Below are 24,301 nucleotides of genomic sequence, written 5' to 3'. Positions count from 1 at the left end.
TCTCTTGTTGAAATGTCCCCGGAGACTGTAGTATTGGGGAGAGCAGTTAGTGATATTCGACTGTTTTAAGTATAAAAGTATCTGGATTAGGCCATAAACGGAGTTCCAGATAAGCGAGGCCTGTTCATGTGTGCTTTTGAACTACGGTTCACCAGCACACACACACAATTTACCGGTTATGAATATGCATTAGTGGTGTTGATACTGTGGGATTTATTTTGGATGGGGTTTATTCAATTCAGTTTAAATTGGGTATGCAGAAGGATGGAAATGTTTGGAAGGTTTTGAAATGGTTTCTGAAGGACAGGGAAAGAAAAGGGAGAGGAAATAATTAATGGTGTCGAATGCCCGGTATCCTGACTTTCTGGTGAGGCCTGATCAATCTTACTAGAAATGATAGAAACAGGTGGGATTTAATTATAAAATGAATGAGAAACACTAGTTTCTACTCTATTTAACCATTGCTTCATGAGATAAGTTGATTGGTTATTCGAATTTGTTAATTTTTGATCTAATATGTTTTTGAATCACGTTGTGAATTATGTGTTCGAAGGGAAAATTAAAGTTCCCTGGGGTCCTGGTCTTTGGGTAAATATACAAATGTACTTGTTCAGTCTGCATAAAGAAGGGGAAATATATGTTAATAAGGGATGACAGTTACTCCAAATAGATTGTGATATGTGTATTGCTGATTTCATTTTTTGTTTTTATTTCGATACAAATTTCACCAGATTGGGATTTATGGAGTGTGGGATTCCAGGAGGGGTTAGGATGCTAACTTCCTGATTTGGTAACTCTTCCGAGAGGTCACCAGTAAAATAAGGGAGTATGAACTAATTTTGAAAATGGTTTTAGCAGTAACAGTATGTTGTTATGCTCTTAGACATTTGTCGTGGAGATAATGTTATTAAGAAAAGGTTAATGTAATTATTTCTCATTGTCACTGCTTGTCTGGATTTCCTGAAACAGAAAAGGAATTGAACTAAACTGTTGTTCTGATCTGTGCTTTTTGAGGTTATCATGGAAGGTGACGTCAGATCGTGTCTTAATGCATGGTAAGAATAATTTGACCACAAACAGTGTGTGTGTGAACCTCAAAACCTTCCCTAACCGGCTGAAGAAAGAGCGACAAAGGCGTGCAATGTGACAGTGACTTTTAACACTTCTACCGGAGTCCGAGCCATAAACCGGGGTGCGGGCGGCAGGAGTGCTGAGAGCGCAAGTGGAGTAAGCGTGGAGAGAGAACGGCTCAGGTGAGAGACTCATGTACGTGGGAGAAACGGATGTATCTATTTGGATATTGAAATTGAGACATTATCAAGGGCCATCAAATGGGACAGGCAAGAGTTACATGTGCCGTTGGGAAGATGAACTGTAAACGCTATCTGAAAGAGAGAGAGAGAGAGAGACGGGAGAAGGGGGGGGGNGGGGGGGGGTTGGTCTACACACTGCGAGCGATTTGGACTAAGTATGCATTGAGATACTGATCTTTCATTACCAGGCCACTCGTGACAGGAAAGCATGGACAAAGGGGGCTGTCATGAGAAGAGTTATTACCGGCAATAAAAGGTTCCGTTAATAAATGTACATTCTAACAGGGATGATGTGTGCTAAGTTGAGAAGCTGGAATTCGAGTCCTAGACTCAAAGTAAGCACTAATGACTGTCATTCTGAATTTGGGTTGGATCATTTATAAAATGTTGTGGTTATGATTTGGCTATAGCGAGAGAGAGTTGCTGTTAAACTGGAGGGGTGGGGGCACTGCTCAAATTTATTAGACTTAGGGAGGCTCTAGAAACCTTATCTAAATATCCTCTGACAGGGAGGTTGTTAGAGAACTCACTGGATGATAACTTGGGTCAAACATTACGTTTTTTTTTTGTTCTCTTTTAATGTTAAATCACATTGATACATAGAGATGTCTGGATGTTACGGTACAAATAAATTGCATACAAAGCTCATAGTCTGCGTTTTGCGATAACACCCCAAAGATTACAATTAAGGAGACGGCATGGAGAACAGCATAACATGGGCATGGAATGTAACCGATGGACGGTTCTTTCCCCAGTTTTAGTCACATCAAGGGTGGTGTGAAGTTATTAAACATGTACTTTTTTTTCTCTTTCCTTTTCGAGTCAATATGTTTTTAGGTTTCGTGGAACACAAGAGTGATCATTGTTCCAGAGGAGGGACTGGTGTATATTGACTAATTGATTTGAGAATGTTGTAGTATGTTTATAACTGTAGAAGTGCATTAGGAGTAGTGACTAGTGTGTTATGGGTTCGACGGACTGATATATGTGCAAATGTATCTGTAGCAGGGGGAGGGAGTGTTGGGACAGTGTTGGTCTGGTCCACACTCAGTACTCCTTACAGCACCTGCAGCGGTGAAGACCGTCATGTCTCTCCTCGGTGGGTGCATAGTTCTCACGAGAAGTAAGGTCCAGCTGCATAATGGGTGAGCTTGAAGACATGACAGAGGAAGCAGAGCTAAAAAGAGAGAGACTAGATTCCACTGTAGACATGCAGATGGGTTGGGTCTGGGAGCTACTTTAACATCATAGTTGGGTTGGGTTAGCTGTTTATTGGTTAATGCATCATATGATAAAGGATAGATGTTGGGGTAATTGTACTCTAAACAACATTTTGAAGGAATTGATGTGAAAGCATATACAGTGCTGAGTTACCTCAAGAGGATGTAGCGTTGATTAGGGATACGCACTTGCCTATCAGGTGACGTGCCTATCAGGTGGCAATGGAGGAGATGGGGAACAAAGTGAAAATGACATGGCTTGGGAACACCTCTCGCAACCTGGGGCCGGAAAGGTGAAGACTGGGCGAAAGCATGAGGTGGATTTTTAGGGCTTTCATTTTTTGTGGAATACAGCAGAAAAGTATCCTGGAGGCATAGAGTCAGGTGAAGATAGAGTGGGAATTGTCATGATCTTCATGCATATATAATTTTGCATAGCATATCACATTGTTAGTACTGGTATGTTTTGTGTTTCTCGTTGCTTGCAAGTCTTCTGCTATCACTCTCGTGGGAACCAGAAGGAGAAAGTGGAGAAACTAAAAGAGGCTCAGCTGGAGTGGATGAAGTCACCAGCTTCAGCTGGAATGTCGTTTTGTTGTGTGATGAGAGATGGAAATAAGATTGTGTGTGGCGTGTTCATAGAACAGAGGCCATAAGTCTCAGAGTTTGAAAACCTCACGGAAAAAAGGTGAAAACCTGAACCAGGACCAGAGCTTCCCCATCCGGTGATCCCAGGGGACCAGGTCTACATCAGAGTGTTCCGGAGGAAGTGGAACGAGCCAAGGTGAGAGGGTCCCTACGAAGTGGTCCTAGCAACACCAACAGCCGTCCAGGTGAAAGGAAGCACTACTGGTACCATCTAAACCACTGTACCAGAGTTCTGCAGGCGGTCGGCGAGCGACCATCGAGCCATGAGGAAGCAGAGGATACTGATACACCATGCAGGAGCCCGGAGGGAACGGAAGGAGAGGATGCTGATACATCAGGCAGGAGCCTGGAGGAAACAGAAGGAGAAGAGGACCAAGAAGCAACTCCCAATAGACACTTTCTCCTGAATAACCAGAGAGTCCAGGGATGGGGAGGAGTGACATGCTTGTTGCTCCTGATGACAAATCTACTGTGGCAGATATCCCTGACGGAGGCGCTGTCCAAGGGGACGGACAAACAACGACAGGAGAATGGGAAGGAGACTTCCCTACCATCGACTTCTCTGCCCTCACATGGTCTTCCTAACAGACAGTGGAAACCAGGGCAGATGAAGAAGAATAGCTTTGACAGCAACAGCAGCAAACCTAGAATAAATGGTCAAAACACCTCCCACTAGCACTAGTACACCAACTAAGACAATGGCAGAAACACAAGAAAGTGGGTTGCTGCAGAAAATCTGGACATCTGTTACCAACTGGGGTAGCCACAATGAAGAAACTACCCCAGAATCAAACATTGACCCAAAATTGAGAAAAGCAACAAAAAATGGCTGGTATAAGTATAAGTATAAGCCAGCCCATGAATTGTAAACTGTGTAGCAAATCCCCATGACAGGTAAATTAATCGTGCCTGACCCTGCAACGTTTGAGGTTTGTGCAAATGGTGCAAACTAGATGATGTGAAACTTGGACATTTTCATCATGCTGACCCAATTTTCTGTGCCATGTGCCAAAAGGGGGACTGCCCCTTATGTTGGGATAAGGAATGTGTTTAAAGTATACACATAGTATAATAGAATATAACCATGTTCTCAATGTAACAGTTGCTGAATGATAAATGATGTTAGACCTTCTGAATATCTGTTCGCCTAGACATGTATGTGACATAGGGTTTTCCGATTACAGGAGTCCACGGACCATGCCCTTAATCATCTAACAGGTTTTTTCACTTATAACCGAACAGTTGTTAAAGAGGTGTCTGTGAGGGAGGGCCATATGTTTAGGTGTCATATTGAGAACGATGTTATAAGAGTGTATGAGGTTTAGTTGATTATTTTGTATGTTTTTGTTTTTCATACATTTTACATAACTGAGAACCTTGGGCAAGGCTAAGAAATGCATGCACATGCTTTTACACTGTATGTTAAAGAACAATTGGCTTGAGGATGGATCTTTTACTTCCTTCTAGCTATATGTGAAAGGAAATGTTTGGTCCCGACTCCCCAGTATGAATGAGAAAGTGAAGCAAAGGTTGATAAGGTGAAAGGGAGGCAGATTGTCTCCTAAGCAACATAGAAGGTGCTTCCCTTCTCACTTGTACTGGACAAAGGTTTGGGACTTAGTACGTCCTATAGGGGTGATATATTGGGGATTTTCCAGTACAGGTGTGCACATTATACATCTTAGAGTAGTAAGCAGAATAAGTGCACTCTATATGTGTGTCTAGGTCATTAGTCTAAGGGAAGCCATTACCTAGTCCTGTGAGGTTCATTAGACGTGCATTAGGAGCATAGGTTTGTATTACTTAAGCACCATTAGTATCTGTTTATTTTTGTATCATTGCTATGGTTACGCCACCAATAGAATCTATGCCCTAATGTCTGTGCCAATTAGGAAATGGAAACCATGCTAAAATAAGTGCAAGACAAAAAGATAATGGTGGCTAAATGCCAATGGAGATGAATCATTAACATAAAGAGGAGTTACTATGTGTGTGACTTAAGGATGAAAACGGTATAAAAAGTGTGTGCCGAGGCTGGAAAGTCAGTTGGTCCATGGGCCAGCTCGGCTTGTTACTTTGTAAAAAAGTATATTTGAAATCACAAGTTCCGGTATCTAAGAAATATGATTGAGTGGATATTTCAACGACAACCCTTCCTTTCCAACAGTACAAACAGCCTCCCTGAGCTCCAATACCTCCTGAAACATCTCTCCACTGTTAATATTTTTATAAAACAAAAATTCAACCCTAAGGCATGCAGAGACCATCCCTTTAAATAACAACACTGGGTTTGAGTGAATGGAATGCCATCAAACACATGAAAACCATGTGTTTAGCGTACTTGATACCATTTCACAAATTCCACTCCAGCCATTACCACAAACCTGTTCTCCCCGATTAAGGTGCCATGAACCTCCTGTGACATGGAACAACAGATAGTCCCCCCCCCAAAAAAACGTAAAGGAAGTTTGTTCTGAATTGTCTGTCCTAAATCTCAAAGATATAAGAAAGATTAGGAAAAATTTCATTTTTTTGACATGTATTTAACCCGTTATTCATCCATTCATCTTTTAAATTGGTAACGGGGGACCTTCAAACAAGTCTTGGGGCATCGTCTCTCCACAGAGGGGTCACATTAGTGTGTAGCCCAAACTATTTGGACGCTACAGACAGAAGTTGGCAGATCGGCTGTACCTACTTCAGACTCCAAGATGCTTGTGGAGAACACCATTGTGTGCGCGAGAGTCTCGTCTTTCCATAGAGGGGTCATAATAGTTTCTAGGCCAAACTGTGCAGACACCACAGACGATTTTGTGAGAAGACCGATTTTCGGGATGTCTCATGGTCTGACAAACACCGCACTAGCTCTGTCACCTTTCACCTCAGATGCGGAAGTGCGACATCGGCGGATGCGGTCGATTGAGACTGATCCAATGCAAAATAAAGGCCGGGGACCATCTGAGAGACAGCAGCCGACAGTTTGTGAAAAGCCAGGGAAATGTCCATTTCCTGCACTCACCCTACCAAAGGTGGTTACTCCCACCCTACCCCAACCACCTTCACCCACGTATACTGATTCCAGGTGGGATACTTAGTTCTCCATGTGTCCACTAGATTGAACTGATACAGAACATCTTCCAACATCCCTTCTGAGCCCGAACGCGGCTCCTCGCTCTTCCTGTCTTTAGTAAAGTCAATGGAACAGTTCCAATCCCCCCCAACACAAAAGGAAACGGAGAAGGGAAAGGGGGATACCTAGTCAGTTGTACAACTGAATGACTTCAACTGAAATGTGGAACAGTGGGTTAAACTGCCTTGCTCCAGGGCAGAACAACCGATTTTTACCTTGTCAGCTCGGGGATTCGATCCAGCAACATTTCGGTTACTGGCTCAGCGCTCTAACCGCCTCATCTAATGCTAAGTGTACAAGCTCCTGCCTTAGAGACACAAACAGGAGCCCCCTCTCCCGCCCTGTACGAGGTGCATACACATTTATGAAAGCAAAGGTCATTGATTTTGGCTCTAACCACTAACAATCAATCTGCCCTTACATTACTCCTTTGAAGAAAGAATTTTGACACCCAGGCCCGGGGGAAAAAGCACTGGTACCCCTGCACTAAGATTTATGCCATGGCTCAGCACATGTACACCCTTCCACCATACGCCCCAATCCACTTCATTAATCACATCACTGTGGGTCTCTTGAAAATAAATCACATTTAAATGTTTTTGTTTTACATATTCCCACAGCAACCCCCCCCACCCCCCCCCCCCTCTGCCGCCCTTCATGTTAAGGGAACCTAACTGTAAAATCTCCATGAGAGGTGGTAAGGAAAACACCAAAATCCGAACCAGTGGACAAACTCATAAAGCCGCCATGCCATAAAAAGCCTATCCATTTAAGCAGATTCTGAAGACATTCCCATATGTGACCCATTTCTTCAGCCTAAACCTCTTCCTGGGCAAGAGGACTCTAAACTCCTCATTGTTCATTGCGTGTTGTACTGACCGTACACACCTTCCTGGATCAGGGAAATAAGACTCCAGCGGAACCTTATTTTTCCGTTTAGTCTCCATCAGAAACCTAGAAAGTTCTCTCACCATATACTGTATACTGGGCCATAGGCCTGACTGGCTGTCAGCTCTGGATCCAATGAGCCATCTGAAAACGAGGCCCCCTCGTCCTCCTCTCCCTTCGACTCACTGGGGAGGAGACCTCTTGATTCCTCCTCCAGTGGCATGGTACCTTCCTCCTCCTCCCCCGTCTGAACCCCCCCCAGGGCCCTTTTTCTTCCTCTGTGTGTCACCCTCCTCAGCCCAACCAGCTCACTTACCATTCACCACAGACCCACCTTCTGTTACTTCAGCAACCTGCCTGTACTCATTTTGCACAGCTGCAACCCCACTCAACTCCACAAGCCCACTAGCAATGGTGTAAAGTACTTAAGTAAAGATATTTTAATGTACTACTTAAGTCGTTTTTTGGAGTATCTGTACTTTACTATTTATATTTTTGACAACTTTTACTCTACTATATTCCTAAAGAAAATAAATGTTCTTTCTACTCCCTACATTTTCCCTGACACCCAAAAGTACTCACACACTTAGAGAGAAAATCCCTGGTCATCCCTACTGCATCTGATGTCGCGGACTCACTAAACACAAATGCTTTGTTTGTAAATTATGTCTGAGTGTTGGAGTGTGCCCCTTGGCAATCTGTAAATGAAAAAAAACAAGAAAATTGTGCCTTCTGGTAGCTTAACATAATGAATTTGAAAGTATTATTATAATTTACTTTTACTTTTGATACTTAAGTATATTTAAAATCAAATACTTTTAGACTTTAACTCAAGTAGTATTTTACTCGGTGGCATTCACTTTTACTTGAGTCCTTTTCTATTAAGTTATCTTTACTTTTACTCAAGTATGACAATTGGGTACTTCTTCCACCACTGCCCACTAGCTCCCGCCCCCACATCTTTCTCCATGGCCTGCGGTACCTCCTCCAGTAGTCTGCCCCACAGCAGAGCTAACTCCAGCCTCTGCCCCCTGCGTCCTAGCCCCTGCTGCACTAGCACTCTCTCTGGACCTTATGTGGGCATGCAAACGTATTGTGCCCTAAGTCCCCAGACTCAAAACACTGCAAACTATCTGTGCTAGCAAACAATGTGTACCACCCCTCCCCCTGCTTAACCTTAAAGTGTACATTTACAGTTGAAGTCGGAAGTTTACATACACTTAGGTTGGAGTCATTAAAACTAGTTAAAACTTCTTATGGCTAGGTGTCCCGCTAGTGGGACAACTTCCGGTGAAACGGGAGGGCGCGCAATTCAAATAAATAATCATAAAAAGTATGGATATTAAACATTTATGTACATACAAGTGTCTTATATCGGTTGAAAGCTTCAATTCTTGTTAATCTAACTGCACTGTCCGATTTACACCTGCACAGGTTTCATAAATTCACAAATAGCAATTAAATATATTCACTTCGTTTTTGAAAATCTTCCTCTGATTTGTCCTCCAAAGGGTCCCAGGTATAACATGTAGTGTCATTTTGTTAGATAAAATCCTTCTTTATATCCCAAAAAGTCTGTTTAGTTGGCGCGATCGATTTGAGTAATCCACTCGTTCAAAATGCAGAGAAAGGAATCCAAAAATCTACCGCTTAACTTTGTTAACACAAGTCAAAATACATTTCTACTGACTCCTCAGATACCCAAAAATGTAATCAAACTATAAAATGTCATAAGGAAAGAAGTATTTTCAATAGGAAACCAATATTAGCAGGTATGTCTTGTCTTCATCACGCGCCCAAACAAGAATTTCCAATAGTTTGTCCCAGTACTAAAACTCATATTTCTTACTCATTTTGAAAGAAACAAGCCTGAAACCTTGAACAGAGTGCTGACACCCTGTGGAAGACATAGGAATTGCAGACTGGGAGCTAGATTTCATTATATCCATATATTTTCCATTGTAAGAGCATGGGCCCTCAAAAAAAATAACTTCAGGTTGGTTTTTCTTTGGATTTTCTCCTACCATATCTGTTGCGTTATAGTCTCCTACATTATTTCAACATATCTACAAACTTCAAAGTTTCTTTCCAATGGTACCAATTATATGCATATCCTGGCTTCAGGGCCTGAACAACAGGCAGTTTACTTTGGGCACGTCAGTCAGACGGAAATTGAGAAAAAAGGACCCTAGCAAGTTTTAACAAACTATAGTTTTGGCAAGTCGGTTAGGACATCTACTTTGTGCATGACACAAGTAATTTTTCAAACAATTGTTTACAGACAGATTATTTCACTTATAATTCACTGTATCACAATTCCAGTGTGTCAGAAGTTTGCATACACTAAGTTGACTGTGCCTTTAAACAGCTTGGAAAATTCCAGAAAATTATGTCATGGCTTTAGAAGCTTCTGATAGGCTAATTTACATCATTTGAGTCAATTGGAGGTGTCACTGTGGATGTATTTCAAGGCCTACCTTCAAACTCAGTGCTTCTTTGCTTGACATCATGGGAAACTCAAAGGTTATCAGCAGACATCAGAAAAAAAATTGTACACCTCCACAAGTCTGGTTCATCCTTGGGAACAATTTACAAATGCCTGAAGGTACCACGTTTATCTGTACAAACAATAGTACGCAAGTATCAAAACCATGGGACCACACAGCCATCATACCGCTCAGGAAGGAGATGCGTTCTGTCTCCTAGAGATGAACGTACTTTGGTGCAAAAAGTGCAACTCAATCCCAGAACAACAGAAAAGGACCTTGTGAAGATGCTGGAGGAAACAGGTACAAAGTATCTATATCCACAGTAAAACGAGTCCTATATCGACATCACCTGAAAGGCCGCTTAGCAAGGAAGAAGCCACTGCTCCAAAACCGCCATAGAAAAGCCAGACTATGGTTTACAATTGCACATGGGGACAAAGATCGTACTTTTTGGAGAAATGTACTCTGGTCTGATGAAACAGAAATAGAACAGTTTGGCCATAATGACCATCGTTATGTTTGGAGGAAAAAGGGGGATGCTTGCAAGCCAAAGAACACCATCCCAACCTTGAAGCATGGGGGTGGCAGCATCATGTTGTGGGGGTGCTTTGCTGCAGGAGGGACTGGTGCACTTCACAACATAGATGGCATCATGAGGATAGAAAATTATGTGGATATATTGAAGCAAGATTTCAAGACATCAGTCAGGAAGTTAAAGCTTGGGTCTTCCAAATGGACAATGACCCCATGCATACTTCCAAAGTTGTGGCAAAATGGCTTTAAGGACAACAAAGTCAAGGTATTGGAGTGGCCATCACAAAGCCCTGACCTCAATCCTATAGAAGATTTGTGGGCAGAACTCAAAAAGTGTGTGCGAGCAAGGAGGCCTACAAACCGGACTGAGTTACACCAGTTCTGTCAGGAGGAATGGGCCAAAATTCACCCAACTTATTGTGGGAACCTTGTGGAAGGCTACCCAAACGTTTGACCCAAGTTAAACAATTTAAAGGCAATGCTACCAAATAGAAATTAAGTGTATGTCAACTTCTGACCCACTGGGAATGTGATGAAAGAAATAAAAGCTGAAATAAATAATTCTCTACTATTATTCTGACATTTCACATTATCAAAATAAAGTGGTGATCCTAACTGACCTAAGACAGGGAATTTGTACTAGGATAAAATGTCAGTAATTGTGAAAAACAGAGTTTAAATGTATTTGGCTAAGGTGTATGTAAACTTTTGACTTCAATTGTACCTGCTGTTCTGCTAGAGTCAACATGTTTAGCAGATTCCGCTTGGCACCCAGCCGAGAGCATCAGAAAACCACTTGCAAACTTACCAAAACGAATCAACTCCTTGGGATCTGTCCGTCCATGTTAAACGGAGGCAGATTAGATACCACTACTCTTGTCGACAGGGTCGAAAGGGGTGAAATTGGCACCAACACAACACTAACAAAAATCCCTTTTTCATGAACACAACCACAGCCTTGTTCATTCTGGATGCAGAGTGTGTACAGTATGTTCTGTTCCCACCCGTTTGCCGACCGTGAGCAAAACTTCCTCCACTTTGACACCATTCTCCAGAACGCACCTGAAGCCAATCCAAAGCGTCAGCGTTTCTTCCCCACTCAGCTGAGATGCCATCGCAGCCACCATGACTCCCAACCCAAAATAAACTAACCCTACCCCCCCCCAACTGTAAATGATTAACAGTGGAAACCAATAGACAAACGATGTGTTAACCCTCCACCATGGAAAAATAAAATATCAAGAGCCAGAAGTAAAGAAAAAGGAATAGTAACCCTCCTCACGACCCACCACACCCTCACACAACCAACTACCGCAAGAGAGAGGGCGAGAGAGAAAGAGAGAGAGAGAAAGAGAGAGAAAGAGAGAGAGCGAGAGATAGACGGAGGGGAGACTGGGAGAGATGAGAACGGGGAGGAGAGAGGGAGGAGGAGAAAGAGAGAGAGGCAAGAAGAGGGAGAGAGATCAGAGCATGTGTGCCTGTGTTATTGATTGGCAATACTGACATAAATCAATTTAAAACCCAAACGCCGTGGGTTCAATCCCTGCGACCACCTTTCCTACTTTCACTATCTATCCTGCGTACCGCTCTGTTTCTGTAGTGTCTGAATATTCAACAAAAATACGAAAGGAGGGTGGAATTCATATCTGTCATTTTAAAAAAAGAAGTAAGATTTAACCCCCATCCCCTGTGTATGTGGAGTGGGGGTGGGCAGGAGGGGGATCGTCTGTGAGTGAGAGGAGGGTGATATATTTAAGGTAAACAAAATGGCCAAAAATGGTCTACTAGGCCCTCCGTTCCTCATTAGAAAGACAGAGAGACAAAAACACACACTTACTCTATGAAGTAGACCTCTTCTTTCTCGGTGTAGGCCATCTCCCAGTTGTCGGGTAGGGGTCCCAGTTCCTCCTCATCTCCTTTGGGGAGTTTGGGGGGCGATTTGGGGGGTTCCTGCTCGGGGGACTCCTCTCCCTCTGTGGGGGGCTCAGTGAAGGGAGGGGGCAGGGTGAGGACATCCATCATAGAAGCCTCCTCAGACACGTCCGTGCTCTTGTCCTCATGCTCGCTTGACTCTGTAGAGAAGATAGAGAGAATCAAATGCAGAGAGCTGTTTTAAAGCTCAGCACTTTATATACAGTTGAAGTCGGAAGTTTACATACACCTTAGCCAAATATATTTAAACTCAGTTTCTCAATTCCTGACATTTAATCCTGGTAAGAATTCCTGTCTTAGGTCAGTCAGGATCACCACTTCCTTTTTAAGAATGTGAAATGTCAGAATAATAGTAGAGAGAATGATTCATTTCAGCTTTTATTTCTTTCATCACATTCCTAGTGGGTCAGAAGTTGACATACACTCAATTAGTATTTGGTAGCATTGCCATTAAATTGTTTAACTTGGGTCAAACGTTTTGGGTAGCCTTCCACAAGCTTCCCACAATAAGTTGGGTGAATTTTGGCCCAATCCTCCTGACAGAGCTGGTGAAACTGAGTCAGGTTTGTAGGCCTCCTTGCTCGACACACTTTTTCATTTCTGCCCACAAATTATCTATAGAATTGAGGTCAGGGCTTTGTGATGGCCACTCCAATACCTTGACTTTGTTGTCCTTAAGCCATTTTCCCACAATTTTGGAAGTATGCTTGGGGTCATTGTCCATTTGGATGACCCATTTGAGACCAAGCTTTAACTTCCTGACTGATATCTTGAGATGTTGCTTTAACATATCCACATAATTTCCCTTCCTCATGATGCCATCTCATGATGTCCCTCCTGCAGCAAAGCACCTCCACAACATGATGCTGCCACCCCCATGCTTCACAGTTGGGATGGTGTTCTTCGGCTTGCAAGCATCCTCCTTTCTCCTCCAAACATAACGATGGTCATTATGGCCAAACAGTTCTATTTTTGTTTCATCAGAGCAGAGGACATTTCTCCAAAAAGTACGATCTTTGTCCCCATGTGCAGTTGCAAACCGTAGTCTGGCTTTTTTATGGCGGTTTTGGAGCAGTGGCTTCTTTCTTGCTGAGCGGCCTTTCAGGTTGTCGATTATAGGACTCGTTTTACTGTGGATATAGATATTTGTACCCGTTTCCTCCAGCATCTTCACAAGGTCCTTTGCTGTTGTTCTGGGATTGATTTGCACTTTTCGCACCAAAGTACGTTCATCTCTAGGAGACAGAACGCGTCTCCTTCCTGAGAGGTATGACGGCTGCGTGGTCCCATGGTGTTTATACTTGCGTACTATTGTTTGTACAGATGATCGTGGTACCTTAAGGCATTTGGAAATTGCTCCCAAAGATGAACCACACTTGTGTAGGTCTACAATTTATTTTCTGAGGTCTTGGCTGATTTCTTTAGATTTTACCATGATGTCAAGCAAAGAGGCACTGAGTTTGGAGGTAGGCCTTGAAATACATCCACAGGTACACCTCCAATTGACAGAAATTATGTCACTTAGCCAATCAGAAGCTTCTGAAGCCATGACATAATTTTCCGGAATTTTCCAAGCTGTTTAAAGGCACAGTCAACTGCATGTATGTAAACTTCTGACCCACTGGAATTGTCATACAGTGAATTATAAGTGAAATAATCTGTCTGTAAACAATTGTTGGAAAAATGACTTGTGTCATGCACAAAGTAGATGTCCTAACCGACTTGCCAAAACTATAGTTTGTTAACAAGAAATTTGTGGAGTGGTTGAAAACGAGTGTTAATGACTCCAACCTAAGTGTATGTAAACTTCTGACTTCAACTGTAGTATGGTCTTCTGTCATTCATCTCACAGGGATTTTTCTGCTATTGAAATCCTTGTGCGGGCCACCTAAGCTTTCTTTGGGTTCGCATAAGTCCAAATAGTAGAAAATATTTGTATTTTTTTCATAATAAATATACTTTATACTGTGACTCGTTTCAAGAATAATAGGCATATGTCACATGTCACTACTTCAAAGCAGAAGCACAATAGGTTTAATTTTTTTAATTTTTATTAAATCCCCCCAAAATTTTGGGGGGGCCTCCCAAGTGATGCAGCAGTCTAAGGCACTGCATCACAGTGCAGGAGGCATCACTACAGACCCGGGTTCAATCCCAGGCTGTGTCACTACCGGCTGTGACTGGGAGTCCCATAGGGCGGCGCACAATTGTCCTAGCGTTGTCCGGGTTAGGGGAGTGTTTGGCCGGAGGGGGCTTTACTTGGCTCATTGAGCTCTAGCAACTCCTTGTGGCGGGCCGGGTGCCTGCAGGCTGACTTCGGTCATCAGTTTGGTGCAGCGGGCATCCTGGTAAAGTTGGCGGATGTTAAGAAGCACGGTTTGGCGGGTCATGTTTCGGACCTTCACCTTTCCCGAGCTATTATACGTTTCTAATTTAGTCAGAAAGTCGTTTTCATTGTGAGTTAAAGCATACTGTTAAGTGTATGATCTATGTAGGAGTTCTAGAAAGACGGCAGAGTTCCTGAGTTGGAATTCCAAGTTGATCAACTTTCTAAGCAGAATTACTTTCCCATTGTTCCTCAACTGCAGTTTACCATTTTCTACTTTTATTCAATATAAAAAACACAATTTCAAATGTTGCTAAATAGGACTGAATCCAGGTGGTGGGTCACATATACACACTGAACAAAAATATAAATGCAACATGTCCATTGAGCTGAAATAAAAGATAAAAGATCCAGGAAATTTTCCAGAAGCACCAAAATCTTATTTCTCAAAACAAAATCCACTTATGTGTTAGTGAGCATTTCTCTTTTGCCAAGATAATCCATCCACCTGACAGGTGTGGCATATCAAGAAGCTGATTAAACAACACAATGCTGGTGCACCTTGAGCCGGAGACAATACAAAGCCACTCTAAAATGTGTAGTTTTGTCACACAACACAATGCCACAGATGTCTCAAGTTTTGAGGGAGCGTGCAATTGGCATGCAGACTGCAGGAATGTCCACCAAAGCTGTTGTCAGAGAATCGACTGTTAGATAAATTATCTGAAGCCACCTTCAACGTCTTTTTATAGAATTTGGCAGTACGTCCACCTGGCCTCACAACCGCAGACCATGTGTAACCATTCAAGCCCAGCTTCTTCACCTGCGGGATCATCTGAAACCAGCCACCCGGGCAGCTGATGAAACCATGGGTTTGCACAACCAAAGAATTTCTGCACAAACTGTCAAAAACCATCTCAGGGAAGCTCATCAGTGTGCTCGTCGTCCTCACCAGGGTCTGGCCTGACTGCAGTTCGGCGTCGTAACCAACTTCAGTGGGGAAATGCTCACCTTCGATGGCCACTGGCACACTGGAGAAGTGTGCGCTTCATGGATTAATCCCGGTTTCAACTGTACCGGGCAGTTGGCAGACAGAAATAACCTAGAAATAATAGTAAAAAAATGTAAAACTCTTTGTAAAATCAATGGCAATAGATGGTTCATCATTGGCTTCACTGGATAACAATATTGTGCGCTGTTTACTTGGACAGGCTTTTGGTTGATGGAATTCTGATCCTGTGGATTCAAATGCCAAGTCGCCCAGTGAGATCTGGATACTGAGGACCAAAGGTTTTTCAGCATAAAGGACAATATCCATTTCCTTTCTTATGTTTCCCACTCCCCAAGTGGTAAATGACTGACATCTACACTGATTGAAGTGGATGTAACAAGTGACATCAATAAGAGATCATAGCTTAAAACTGGATTCACCTGGTCAGACTTTGTCATGGAAAGAGCAGGTGTATATAAAAAAAATGGGATGGAAAAACAGTTTCAGTGTAAACTTAAATTACTAAAACCAGATAAAGTATGTAGAAAAGATAATGGACCTATATACACTCACTGGACAGTTAGGTGCACCACCTCATTCACAAAAATGTATTGCTCCTACAGACAGTGAGTCATGTGGCTGTGGCCTCCTATATAAAGCAGGCAGACAGGCATCGATGCATTCCATTACTGTTCGATTGAATGGGCAAAACGTGTGACCTAAGCGACTTTGAGGGTGGCATGATCGTCAGTGCCAGGCGCTCCAGATTCAGTATCTCAGAAACGGACGACTTCTTCGGCTTTCCACATACGACATTGTCTAGGGTTTACAGAGAGCGGTGCGAGAAACAAATAACATCCAGTCAGCAGCAGTCCTGTGGGTAAAAACAGCTTGTTGATGACAGAGGTCGAAGGAGAATGGCAAGAATCGCACAAGCTAACAGGTTGGCCACAAACAGACAAATAACGGCCTAGTACAACAGTGGTGTGCAGAAAGGCATCTCAGAATGCACAACTCATCGATCCTTGTCACGAATGGGCTACTGCAGCAGACGATCACACCAGGTTCCACTCCTATCAGCTAAAAACAAGAAAAAGCGACTCCAGTGGGCACGCAATCACCAACACTCAACAAATGAGGAGTGGAAAAACATTGCCTGGTCTGACGAATCCTGGTTCCTGTTTTGTCATTCTTATGGCAGATTTAGGATATGTCATATGTAGCAGGAGTCCATGGACACATCCTGCCTGGGGTCAACTGTACAGGCTGTTGGCGGTGGTGTACCGCCGTCCAATCTGCAGTAACTGCGTGATGCCATCACATCAGCATGGACCAACATCCCTGTGAAACATTTCCAACTTGTAGAATCCACACCCCGAATAATTCAGGCTGTTCTGGAGGCAAAGGGGGTTCGACCCGGTAATAGATGTGTGTACCTAATAAACTGGCCATTGAGTGTATTTAAAAATATATGTATAATCTTTGAGAACTAACAATCACCAAAATAAAAGTTAAAATTCCAAAAACATTGAATTTAGCAATGTAGATTTTATTATTTATTTTTTGCCAAAGAACACAGCATTAGCCATGGCAAAATTGAGAATTGCAGCCAACTAGCTTTGAAACTGCAACATTTTGTCTCAGCTCCATGACAGAATATGTTGAATTGCAGGATATTAGCTTTAAAACTGCAAACATTTCAGCTCCATGGAGAAATGTGCATCATTTCAAGAAAATGGCAAAACAATTTGCACATTTCTCTACACCACCAATATGGGGTCCTCCAGAATGTTATACAAAACGCAGCCACGTAGATGCGCCAACTGTGCTCACTGCCACGCCCCCAACTACCTAAGCCCATTTTTGATCCAGAAAAACCCCTGCCTAAGTCTGGATGGTCGCATCGGTCGGATTCTGACTTGAGATCTGCTGACTTCAGAAGTCTGCCATTGACATTGGTGGCGTTCCTGCCTGAGTACATTGCAGACATTACATCCAACATTTAGCAGATGTTATTGCGGGTGTAGCGAAATGCTTATGTTCCTAGCTCCAACAGTGCAGTAATACCTGACAATACAAAACAATACACACAAATGCCAAAAATACAAAGAAAGGAAATATTAGGACGAGCAATGTCAGGGTTGGGAATACAAATAGACTACCGTTCAAAAGTTTGGGGTCACAGGAATTTCCTTGTTTTTGAAAGAAAAGCTATTTTTTGGTCCATTAAAATCACATAAAATTGATCAGAAATACATGGAGACATTGTTAATGTTGTAAATGACTATTGTAGCTGAAACGGGGGATTTGTTATGGAATATCTACATAGGCGTACAGAGGCCCATTATCAGCAACCATCACTCCTGTGTTCCAATGGCACGTTGTGTTTGCTAATCCAAGTTTATCATTTTAAAAGGCTAATTGATCATTAGAAAACCCTTTTGCAATTATGCTAGCACAGATGAAAACTGTTGTTCTGATTAAAGAAGCAATACAACTGGCCTTCTTTAGACTAATTGAGTATCTGGAGCATCAGCATTTGTGGGTTCGATTACAGGCTCAAAATGGCCAGAAACAAAGCACTTTCTTCTCAAACTCGTCAGTCAATTCTTGTTCTGAGAAATGAAGGCTATTCCATGCGAGGAATTGCCAAGAACCTGAAGATCTCGTATAACGCTGTGTACTACTCCCTTCACAGAACAGCGCAAACTGGCTCTTACCAGAATAGAAAGGGGAGTTGGAGGCCCCGGTGCACAACTGAGCAAGAGGACAAGTACATTAGAGTGTCTAGTTTGAGAAACAGACACCTCACAAGTTCTCAACTGGCAGCTTCATTAAATAGTACCCACAAAACACCATTCTCAACGTCAACAGTGAAGAGGTGACTCCGGGATGCTGGCCTTCTAGGCAGAGATGCAAAGAAGAAGCCATATCTCAGACTGGCCAATAAAAATAAAATATTAAGATGGGCAAAAGAATACAGACACTGGACAGAGAAAGATTGGGGAAAAAAGTGTTATGGACAGACAGACCTAAGTTTGAGGTGTTTGGATCACAAAGAAGAACATTCGTGAGACGCAGAACAAATTCTAAGATGCTGGAGGAGTGCTTGACGCCATCTGTCAAGCATTGTGAAGGCAATGTGATGGTCTAGGGGTGCTTTGGTGGTGGTAAAGTGGGAGATTTATACAGGGTAAAAGGGATCTTGAAGAAGGAAGGCTATCACTCCATTTTGCAACGCCATGACATACCCTTTGGATGGCAGTTAATTGGGAGCCAATTTCCTCCTATAACAGGACAATGACCCACAGCTCCAAGCTATGCAATAACTATTTAGGGAAGAAGCAGTCAGCTGGTATTCTGTCTATAATGGAGTGGCCAGCACAGTCACCAGATCTCAACCCTATTGAGCAGTTGTGGGAACAGCTTGACCGTATGGTACGTAAGAAGTGCCCATCAAGCCAATCCAACTTGTGGGAGGTGCTTCAGGAAGCATGGAGTGAAATCTCTTCAGATTACCTCAACAAATTGACAACTAGAATTCCAAATTGACATTTATAGGCTATGTCTGAATACTGTAATGTAAAATTTCTCGAGCAGCCTAGACAATATTTCATTTATAAACATAATACATACACTGAGTATACAAACATTAAAAACACCTTCTCTTTCCATGACATAGACTAACCAGGTGAATCCAGGTGAAATCCACTTCAATCAGTGTAGATGAAGGGGAAGAAACAGGTTAAAGAAGGATTTTTAAGCCTTGAGACAATTGAGAAATTGATTGTGTATGTGTACCATTCAGAGGGTGAATGGGTGAGACCAAAAATGTAAGTGCATTTGAACAGGGTATGGTAGTAGGTGCCAGGTGCACCGGTTTGTGTTAAAAACTGCAATGCTGCTGGGCTTTTCACACTCAACAGTTTCCCATGTGTATCAAGAAAGGTCCACAACACAAAGCACATCCAGCCAACTTGATACAACTGTGGAAAGCATTGGAGTCAACATGGGCCAGCATTCCTGTGGAATGCTTTCGACCACTTGTAGAGTCCATGCCCCAATGATGAATTTAGGCTGTTCTGGCACTGTTCTGAGAGAAAAAGGGTAGGGGGGTGCAACTCAATAATATTTGGTATACTCAGTGTATATCATAACCATTGCACCTTTTCTGGCCATGATCTGTTCATGTTACCGAAATAGCCATACAACAAATTACATTGTGCATCTCTCTTTTAATTGGGCCTATTCGAGACTATTATAATTTCAAGTTTTTGCTCTATGCATCCTAAAGGGAGTGCGGGTGATAAGATACAGTAGAATTTAACAGGTGAACAGACAGTTGATATTTTGCATTGAAGAGTGTAGGCTACCACAGTAAGTAGGCCTGCTGTAGGCTAGTTTACAATGTTTCAGAATTTGCGAGCAGTGCAGCATTGTCACGCCCTGACCTTAGAGAGCCTTTTTATGTCTCTATTTGGTTTGGTCAGGGTGTGATTTGGCCTGGTATGGTTCTCAATCAGGGACAGCTGTCTATCTCTGATTGGGAACCATACTTAGGTAGCCCTTTCCCTCCTTCCAGTGTGGGAAGTTAACTTTGTTTGTGGCACATAGCCCTTAAGCTTCACGGTTGTTTTGGTATTGTTTATTGTTTTTGTCGGCGTCATTTCTAAATAAAAGGAATATGTACGCTCACCACGCTGCGCTTTGGTGCTCTTCTTACAACGGCCGTGACAAGCATATTTAGGTTCAGGAGAAAATAAATGCAAAACATTATTGAATTCAAATAAACTATTTACAGGTCCACAACAATGTGCAATTGTTTTTGTGTTTTAGAAATGGGCATATACAGCAAAGGTCATTGCAAAATTGAACATTTTGCTAACACCTCCAAAGACATTTGATCAAGTTCGCCATTAAAACCTTTAAGGATCTGACCCTTTTTTTCAAATTTAATCCAAAATGACATCCAAATGTAATACTTTTATACTGTTTATACTGTTTTGGCCTAATTCCAATACTTCCAAAGTATACAGCAAATAAGGACGTTATTTTCACCATGAAATGTGAATGATGGGCATTATTCAGGGTGAATTATAATGGCCGTTCATGCTCACACGGGTCTGATTTATAACAGGAAACATGCATATGTATGGCTGCACCAAGTTTATAAATCTCAATATGTGTGTGCGTGCGCTGTTTTTTCAGAAATAGCGCACGTAGATATTTAGTGTAAAATGTACACAACGGTTATAGATGAATCCCCATGGCAGGGTACTGGGCAGAGGCCGGCTAGTGGTGACTGTTTAACAGTCTGATGGCCTGGAGATAGAAGCTGTTTTCCAGTCTCTCGGTCCCAACTTTGATGCACCTTTTACTGTCTCAGCCTTCTAGATTGTAGCTGGGTTAACAGGCTCAGGTGGGTGAGGGCCTTGATGATCCTCAACATATGGTTTTGCACCATGTCGTCGACTGCACAGTAGGGCATCAGATTTTTATATCATATGATGTGGTTAGCTGATGTTAAACATCTATCGATGTGTTGTGAGATCTGGCAGGCGTCTGCAATGTAGTCAGGCAAGGAACGCCAGCATTGTTGAATGATCTCAACTCTGAATTGGCCCCTTCTGTGTAAATTGGATAGTTTCCTAGAGAAAACTACTTCCCTGTTGCTTAATGCTGATCAAAGAAGAACACAGCTCTAGTGGTCTTTTCACACTCTCTTAAGTGTCCCACAGAGCAGATAGGGGACACATGAACACACAGAATAAATTACCGGTCTTTAAAACACACATCGCCGAAAAGAGATGGCCGCCTCGCTTCGTGTTCCTTGGAAAATATGCAGTATTTTGTTTTTCTACGTGTTATTTCTTACATCGGTACCCCGGGTAATCTTAGGTTTCATTACATACAGTCGGGAGGAACTACTGAATATACGATTAACGTCAACTCATCATCGTTCCTACCAGGAATATGACTTTCCCGAAACGGATCCAGTGTTTTGCCTTCCACCCAATACAATGGATCTGATCCCAGCCGGCGACCTGTGCGACGCCGAAAAAGGGAAAACGAGGCGGTCTCGTGGTCAGGCTTCGGAGACGGGCACATCGCGCTCCACTCCCTAGCATACTACTCCCAATGTCCAGTCTCTTGACAATAAGGTTGATGAAATCCGAGCACGGGTAGCATTCCAGAGAGACATCAGGGATTGCAACGTGCTCTGCTTCACGGAAACATGGCTAACTCAAGGGACGCTAACGGAGTCGGTGCAGCCAGCTGGTTTCTTCATGCATCGCGCCGACAGAAACAAACATCTTTCCGGTAAGAAGAGGGGCGGGGGGTATGCCTTATGATTAACGAGAAGTGGTGTGATCATCATAACAACACACAAGAACTCAAGTCGTTCTGTTCACCTGATCTAGAAACTCCTCACAATCAAATGTCGACCGCATTATCTACCAGGGAATTCTCGTCAATCATAATCACAGCCGTATACATTCCCCCCAAGCAGACACATCGATGGCCCTGAACGAACTTTATCTGACTCTTTGTAAACTGGAAACCACACACCCTGAGGCTGCATTCATCGTAGCTGGGATTTTAACAAGGCTAATCTAAAAACAAAACTCCCTAAATTCTATCAGCATATTGATTGTGCTACCAGGGCTGGAAAAACACTAGACCATTGTTATACTAATTTCCGCGACGCTTATAAGGCCCTCCCCCGCCCCCCTTTCGGAAAAGCTGACCACGACTCCATTTTGTTGATTCCAGCCTACAAACAGAAACTCAAACAACAAGCTCCCGCGCTCAGGTCTGTTCAACGCTGGTCCGACCAATTCGAATCCACGCTTCAAGACTGCTTCGATCACGCGGATTGGAATATGTTCCGCATCGCGTCCAACAACAATATTGACGAATATGCTGATTCGGTGAGCGAGTTCATTAGGAAGTGCATTGACGATGTCGTACCCACAGCAACGATAAAAACATTCCCAAACCAGAAACCGTGGATTGACGGCAGCATTCGCGTGAAACTGAAACGCGAACCACTGCTTTAACCAGGGCAAGGTGACCGGAAGCATGACCGAATACAAACAGTGTAGCTATTCTCTCCGCAAGGCAATCAAACAGGCTAAGTCTCAGTACAGAGACAAAATCGAGTCGCAATTCAACAGCTCAGACACAAGAGGTATGTGGCAGGGTCTACAGTCAATCACGGATTACAAAAAGAAAACCAGCCCCGTCGCGGACCAGGATGTCTTGCTCCCAGACAGGCTAAACAACTTTTTTGCCCGCTTTGAGGACAATACAGTGCCACTGACACGGCCCCCTACCAAAACCTGCGGGCTCTCCTTCACTGCAGCCGAGGTGAGTAAAACATTTAAACGTGTTAACCCTCGCAAGGCTGCAGGCCCAGACGGCATTCCCAGCCGCGTCCTCAGAGCATGCGCAGACCAGCTGGCTGGTGTGTTTACGGACATATTCAATCAATCCTTATCCCAGTCTGCTGTTCCCACATGCTTCAAGAGGGCCACCATTGTTCCTGTTCCCAAGAAAGCTAAGGTAACTGAGCTAAACGACTACCCCCCGTAGCACTCACTTCCGTCATCATGAAGTGCTTTGAGAGACTAGTCAAGGACCATATCACCTCCACCCTACCGGACACCTAGACCCACTCCAATTTGCTTACCGACCCAATAGGTCCACAGACGACGCAATCGCAACCACACTGCACACTGCCTAACCCATCTGGACAAGAGGAATACCCATGTGAGAATGCTGTTCATCGATTACAGCTCAGCATTTAACACCATAGTACCCTCCAAACTCGTCATCAAGCTCGAGACCCTGGGTCTCGACCCGCCCTGTGCAACTGGGTCCTGGACTTCCTGACGGGCCGCCCCCAGGTGGTGAGGGTAGGTAACAACATCTCCACCCCGCTGATCCTCAACACTGGGCCCCACAAGGGTGCGTTCTGAGCCCTCTCCTGTACTCCCTGTTCACCCACGACTGCGTGGCCATGCACGCCTCCAACTCAATCATCAAGTTTGCGGATGACACTACAGTGGTAGGCTTGATTACCAACAACGACGAGACGGCCTACAGGGAGGAGTGAGGGCCTCGGAGTGTGGTGTCAGAAAATAACCTCACACTCAACGTCACAAAACAAAGGAGATGATTGTGGACTTCAGGAACACAGCAGAGGGAGCACCCCCCTATCCACATCGACGGGTCAGTAGTGGAGAAGGTGGAAAGTTTTAAGTTCCTCGGTGTACACATCACGGCAAACTGAATTGGTCCACCCACACAGACAGCGTTGTGAAGAAGGCGCAGCAGCGCCTCTTCAACCTCAGGAGGCTGAAGAAATTCGGCTTGTCACCAAAAGCACTCACAAACTTCTACAGATGCACAATCGAGAGCATCCTGTCGGGCTGTATCACCGCTGGTACGGCAACTGCTCCGCCCACAACCGTAAGGCTCTCCAGAGGGTAGTGAGGTCTGCAGAACGCATCACCAGGGGCAAACTACCTGCCTCCAGGACACCTACACCACCCGATGTCACAGGAAGGCCATAAAGATCACCAAGGACAACAACCACCCAAGCCACTGCCTGTTCACCCCGCTATCATCCAGAAGGCGAGGTCAGTACAGGTGCATCAAAGCAGACCGAGAGACTGAAAAACAGCTTCTATCTCAAGGCCATCAGACTGTTAAACAGCCACCACTAACATTTAGCGGCCGCTGCCAACATACTGACTCAACTCCACCACTTTAAAAATGGGAATTGATGGAAATTATGTAAAAATGTACCACTAGCCACTTTAAG

General features: G+C 43.5%; 1 protein-coding gene across 7 annotated transcripts in view; it reads right to left on the bottom strand.

Annotated features, from left to right (window-relative positions):
• LOC111952472 (membrane-associated guanylate kinase, WW and PDZ domain-containing protein 2) overlaps positions 1 to 24,301 on the bottom strand; it is a 289,912-nt gene that overhangs the window by 95,651 nt on the left and 169,960 nt on the right. For all 7 annotated transcript variants that reach the window (XM_023971164.2, XM_023971166.2, XM_023971168.2 and 4 more), the window contains exon 5: positions 12,060 to 12,294. In XM_023971164.2, coding sequence (XP_023826932.1) covers positions 12,060 to 12,294 — 235 coding nt within the window. The remainder of the gene's footprint in view (positions 1 to 12,059; positions 12,295 to 24,301) is intronic.

Source organism: Salvelinus sp. IW2-2015, linkage group LG26 (assembly GCF_002910315.2).
Source record: "Salvelinus sp. IW2-2015 linkage group LG26, ASM291031v2, whole genome shotgun sequence".
Lineage (NCBI taxonomy): Eukaryota > Metazoa > Chordata > Actinopteri > Salmoniformes > Salmonidae > Salvelinus > Salvelinus sp. IW2-2015.
The sequence above is the reverse complement of the archived record's forward strand: the minus strand, read 5'-3'. Positions and strand labels throughout refer to the sequence as shown.